The sequence below is a fragment of the Megalobrama amblycephala genome, linkage group LG12, assembly GCF_018812025.1.
Source record: "Megalobrama amblycephala isolate DHTTF-2021 linkage group LG12, ASM1881202v1, whole genome shotgun sequence".
NCBI lineage: Eukaryota > Metazoa > Chordata > Actinopteri > Cypriniformes > Xenocyprididae > Megalobrama > Megalobrama amblycephala.
This window is the reverse complement of record NC_063055.1, coordinates 38,711,633-38,717,632: the sequence shown is the minus strand read 5'-3', so window position 1 is coordinate 38,717,632 and position 6,000 is coordinate 38,711,633. Positions and strand designations below refer to the sequence as shown.

Sequence of the window (6,000 nt, the reverse complement as noted above, 5' to 3'; positions counted from 1 at the left end):
TTGATTCTGACATAGAGAATAAATTAATTTAGTCAAAAGCACTTTATAAAATACAGTAGAAAGCTATTAAAGTCCCTGTAAAGTCATTTTAAAGTATGTGTTCTGAGTTTTTCACTCTGCAGAAAAATGTGTTATTAACCACCCAGCCAAATTTGAATGATTAAAAAAAATCTGAAAAAAAAAAAAATTAAATAAGTTATCAAAATCTCGAAAAAATAGGCAGTGCTCTCTGCTCTCAAACGCTGGGGGCGTGTCCTCTGGCGGCTCTGAAGCCACGCCCACTCGCGAGAGCTGCAGTCTCAACTAACTTGAGTCTAATGAGTCAAACATACTGATGCATATGAAAATAATCATTTAGATGACTGCAAATTTTAGCAGAGTTACTGTGGACTACCTACTAATTATAACATAAGCAAACTCGGCAACTTACACTCATTGGTGGGCACGAACTGCCGACTGTTGTCGAGTCGACAAATGACGGTGCCGCGAGACGGGAGAGACTCTGTCCAGCCCCATATATCATCGGTTATCGGTGGGACGGTAGGAAGGCCGAGGCGCGAGGGGGGCCGAGGTCTGTTCAGTCACAATTACCAAAAACAGCGGATTATCTGTGAATCCCAGCTGTCTGATGAAAGTTTGTAAAATTATCTGGTGTAGAACGATCACTTTAGAATATTTCATATCGTCGTTTTAGACAATTTAAATAAGGAGACCGAGCATATTGTATATTATAACAACCATGTAAATATGCAAAGGGCTGTATAACCGTAATGACACTCGAAATTGAGCGAGTGAACCGCTGTAGAGTTAGAGGCGGCGCCACGCTCGGTGCGTCATCGACAGTTATATAGTGTTAGGGGAGGGGCTATGCTCGGGGGTCCAAGTGCGTCATCAGACCCCCGTTTTAGCTCCGCCCAAAAAATCCTGAACAGAGACTTGGTGAAAAACTGTTTAACGCTCTAACTTCACAATTAAACATTACACAATTCACAGTCTTTGTAGTGTGTTTCAGCAATACATTTGTAACATTTATAAAGTGTTTAGAAAGAATTCTCAGAATTGACTTTACAGGGACTTTAAAGGTCACATTGGGATAATAGAGATCACAGTAATAAAATCTATAATAAATATAATTGATGGATCAGCACACAGCTAGAGATGAGTGACACCTCATTTTATAAATGTACAAAATTAATCAGTCAGCAGTGTAATTATACAGTTACCATGGGAACCGCTGATCTCTGTCTTTAAAATGAATGTGATGCACTGAAGAAACACTTCATTAAACTCTTGAGTCAGTTAAAAACATTCAAAATTACGGATCTGAAAAAAAAAAAAACCTGTAAAACTAAGCCTTTGAAAACAGAATCATTCTGTGAAAATCTGTGTAAAATAACACTTAAAGGTGCTAAAGAGGATGTTTTGTTTTATACATTTTTGCAATATTACTTGAAACTGTCTTTACTAACGGATAAAAGACTATTTATTAGGTGCACTTAAAGTAATAATATTAATATACATCATCTGTGCATGAGGTAGGGCCTTAAAAACATCAGCCAATCGTTTACGTGATCATCGCGTAAACGATTGGCCCTCTGGCTTGTCAATCACTGCCATGACGTTCCTTGTGAGAGACGAGCGCGGCTGCGCGCTCCAGTAACTTTCCACACTCCACAGGCGCCACATGCAATGTTTTTGTCAGGAGACAGGAGTAACAACTGCAGATTATGAGTTACCTGCGGTGAGTCCGACATAATGAATCCAAAAAACATGACACAGCGAATGCCGGTGGTAAACACTCGTGTTCCAATACGAGTTTTGGGAGGCGTTCCTTTGAAGTGAGCTGTGAAGGAGGGGGGCTGTTCTTACGCATGCGCTCATTTGAAAAACTCAGTAACAGTCTTTGGATTCTCAGTCGACGAAAAAATCCTCTCTATCACCTTTAATTAGGGCTGCACGATTAATCGCATGCTATTCTCACGCGCATTTCGTCAGTAAAGCCGGTTCCCTGATTACCGCTAAATCGCCATCACCTGCTTTCAAATGAAGCGGCATTTAATAGACAGAGCCGTAGGTCACTGAAAAGCCACGCAATATCGCGTTCATATCGCAGATGAATCGCCTGCGATAATGAACGCGATATTGCGTGGCTTGTCCGTGAACTACGGCTCCGTCTATTAAAAGGCGCTGCGTTTAAAAACAGGTGATGGCGATTTAGCGGTAATCAGGGAACCGGCTTTACTGACGAAATGCGCGTGAGAATAGCATGCGATTAATCGTGCAGCCCTACCTTTAATAATGAGTTTTATCTGCTCGTGTCTGTTCTGTCTGGTTTTGTGTGTTCGTTAAAAATAAGTGAAGTAGTATCACTTCCCTCTTTTAACACTCACTCTCTCTCTGTCTCTCAGAGGAAGTGGGCGTCTCTGTCACATTTAGCAGTTTACTTTAAAGGTGCTTCCAGGAAACATGCAAACTCATCCAAACACTTCAGAAGAGCTTCAGAAGAACTGAATCTACTGAGAAGATCATTTAATAAGAGAGAAGGATGAGGATCATCTTGACTTTCACTCTGCTTATGATTCCTGGTAAGAATCAAGTTCTGATCCAACAATCACATCAGAAGAACTAGAACAGAGATTAAAGAATGACCAAAAGTCTTTAGATGCGTCTCAGTTTGGGTACTTATGCACTATACGCCATTTTGTAGTATAAGTTATGGAATAAAATAATGACAAATGTTTTTGAAACAAAAAAGCTTGTTGAATCGTACTAAGGCTTGTAGTTTTGTGTTCTGGAATTCAACATGGCCGTATATTTAAACAATGAATATTTCACTTTAAAATATTTCGCACACATTTTCATTATTAAAAATACATACAACATCGGTGTTCACGTTTCTAACTTAAACAGCATTTTAAGAGAATGACTTACAGTCACAAAACCAACTGTAAAGTTCATGTATGTCAAGTATCATTCATACTTTTTAGATGTTTGATATTTAACAAATAAACTGTCAAATCTTGTGTAACTTTAATAAGGATTAACCTTTATTTAATTTGTACAGTGAAGATTATATGCAGTGTTATTTTACATTTGATTACTTTATTCAGTTTCTGTACCAAAAAAACACTCATTATTTCATTTGTGTTTTTGTTCTGTTGTATTTATTTATTTGTGCTATTGCTTGTAGTTTAATTATTATTATTATTATTTTTTTATTTTTTTATTAATGACTGTTTACTTGTCTTTGATAATCTTTGAAATTAGTAGTTTTAGCTGTGGTAATGAAAATTGTTACATTTCACTGGTATCTAAAATATTGGGTGTCATAACCTTATTTCAGACAGGACCACCTGGCAAGTTACTTGAGTTTATTGAACACAATTATCTTTGGCGGTATGGTTCCTTATGGGGGTTCTTGCTCCAAAATTAATTGAACATACAAGAGCTTTAACATTAACCCCCCATAACCATCAGCTTGGAAATACATAGACAATTAGGACACTTATTAATGTCTTAATAAGCGAATATGGTAATCGTGTAGATATGGCAGTGGAACGTCTATACTGTAGCTTGGTTATGAGGATGAGTGTCTCTCAGCAGTGAGGTCCATGCCAGCCGGGACTTGAAAGCCTTAGTGATCTGAAACAAAAGAAGAGGACAACCAGAAGGTGCACAGTAATATGCTCATGCTTATAATGAGGAGGGAGGGTTGCGAGCAGTTTGAGCATACTTACCGAGCAGCAATGCCACGTATATATGTCCCGTGTCTAATAGGAGAATGGTAGCGATTGGAGCGATTTGACAGCTGAGCGCGTCAGCTGGTCGCAGCACTATGCCTACGTGGCCTGACTGAACTAACGCTGCGCTCGATTTAATAATATACAAGAATACATGAGTGAAAATCAACAAAAACAATAACTATTTTATTCATTTATTACTTTTTTTGTGGTGGGGCCAGTGAAAATTGAATCGCTGAATTCATTGAATCGAATCGAAAATCGAGAATAGAATCGAGAATCATAATCGAATCGAACTGAGATCTTGTGAATCAGAATCGAAATGGGACATCTGAATTGATATAAAAAGCCAAGAGCAATATATATATTAAGATGTAATATTTGATCTGTACATCAGCGTCGGGGAGGGGAATAAAATTATAATCTCGATCGCGGTAGAGAAGGCTGCTTACATGTAATGTAATGAAAATGTGTGTGAAATGTTTTGAATTGAGATATTCACTGCTTAAATATACAACCATGTTGAATTTCAGCCCATTAAAATGCAAGCCTTAAAAATATTTTTTTAATTAGTGCAACTTTTTTATTTCAAAAACATTTGTCATTCATTTACTTCCATGAATAGCACCAGTAGTGTTCACACTGAAAATTCAAAAAGAAATAGTGCACTTTAAATACAGAATATTGGGCCCGTTTACACTAGTGTGTTTTAGTTTTAAAAAGCATAAGTTTTGCCACGGTTACACCTGTCTTTTACAGTACGCCATTGTTTTTGAACTGAAAGACTTTTGAAAACGCTGCAGACCTTGTTTTAGTTTGAAAACGCCAGGGTTGTGTTTCAGTATAAACGGACCAAAACTGAGACTTTTGAAACCGATGCCGTGGCTGCCCACATGATCTGCGTATCCTTGACGACCGTGTAAACAATAACATGGAGACTGAACTGCAATCTTTGCTGGCTTTATACTGAAGCTGCCTACCTGTGCAAGAGGCAACTGAAACGCGCATGCCCAGTGTGCATGAATGGTCATGTGACATGCGTTTTCGGCCGTGTAGTGTAGACGGAGATCGTTTTCATTTTAAAATGGCGTTTTAAAACAAAAACGCACTAGTGTAAACTGGCCTTGGACACTTCATGCACTCGACTGTCACAGCTTTAATTATGTAGCGGAGGGGCATCAGACTCTGATGTTGAATGACAAAATAACGTTATAAAATTCATACACTACATGGTTTAGTAGACTACATAGTGCATAGTGTATCATTTGGGACGCAACTTTTATTTTCACCTAATATGGTGAAATTACCTTTAGGGACACTTTAAAATAACTCTCACTCCATTATATGTTAGTGTTGTATTAAGATGCTGGTTTGTTGTAGGTGTCGTGAGCTCCATCAGTGTGACAGGATATTCAGGAGGCGGAGTCACAATCACATGCAAATATAAGACAAAATATGAGCAAAATGAAAAGTCTTTTTGTCGAGGTGATCAGAGCTCCACATGCTCTGAGACTAAAGATGATTCTGGAAGATTCTCTCTGTATGACGACACAAGTTCAGCAGTCTTGAAAGTGACCATCAGAAATCTGAGTGAAGAGGATTCTGGGACGTACTACTGTACATTTGGTAAAACTAGAGGAAAAGATTCCTACACTGAAGTGAATCTGAAGGTTATAAGAGGTGAGTAACTGAGAGCTCAAACCCACGATGATCTCCACAACATCACGATACTCAACACTGACTGTAATTACTGCCGTTCACACCTGAAACTCATAACAGACTCCATCAATAACCTTTTGATCTCCTGATGGAAGATTCACACTCATAATCCTGACTTCATTCATAAATGTTGCAGCAAAGTGAGCAGAAATGTGTTTATATTGAGAACAAAATGACAAATTATCTGAGTTTGTGTTTAACAGATCAACAAAACAGGACTGTGAGAGGATATTCAGGAGGAAACGTCATTATAAACTTCAAATATAAGATGAAACACAAGAACAATGTGGAAGTCTGTAAAACTGCAGCAGATCAATGTTTGACTGTAATGAACACTAACAGAGCAGCAGAACAGAAACATGACGGACGATTCTCTGTTTATAATAACAGATCTGCAGATCTCTTACGTGTGTTTATCAGAGAGCTGAATGTGAATGATTCTGGAGAATATAAGATTACAGTCAAAGTTTCTAAACAATACAGTGTCTTCTCTGAGTTTAATCTGGACATCAGAGACGGTGAGACGCTTTCAGTCATTTAT

General features: G+C 38.1%; 1 protein-coding gene across 3 annotated transcripts in view; it reads left to right on the top strand.

Annotated features, from left to right (window-relative positions):
• The first annotated feature begins 2,409 nt into the window (after positions 1-2,409).
• Positions 2,410-6,000, top strand: part of LOC125280497 (uncharacterized protein DDB_G0271670) — a 57,050-nt gene continuing 53,459 nt past the window's right edge. For all 3 annotated transcript variants that reach the window (XM_048211068.1, XM_048211067.1, XM_048211066.1), the window contains exons 1-3: positions 2,410-2,585; positions 5,121-5,420; positions 5,663-5,977. In XM_048211068.1, the coding sequence (XP_048067025.1) occupies positions 2,546-2,585; positions 5,121-5,420; positions 5,663-5,977 (655 nt within the window). In that variant the 5' untranslated portion in view covers positions 2,410-2,545. The remainder of the gene's footprint in view (positions 2,586-5,120; positions 5,421-5,662; positions 5,978-6,000) is intronic.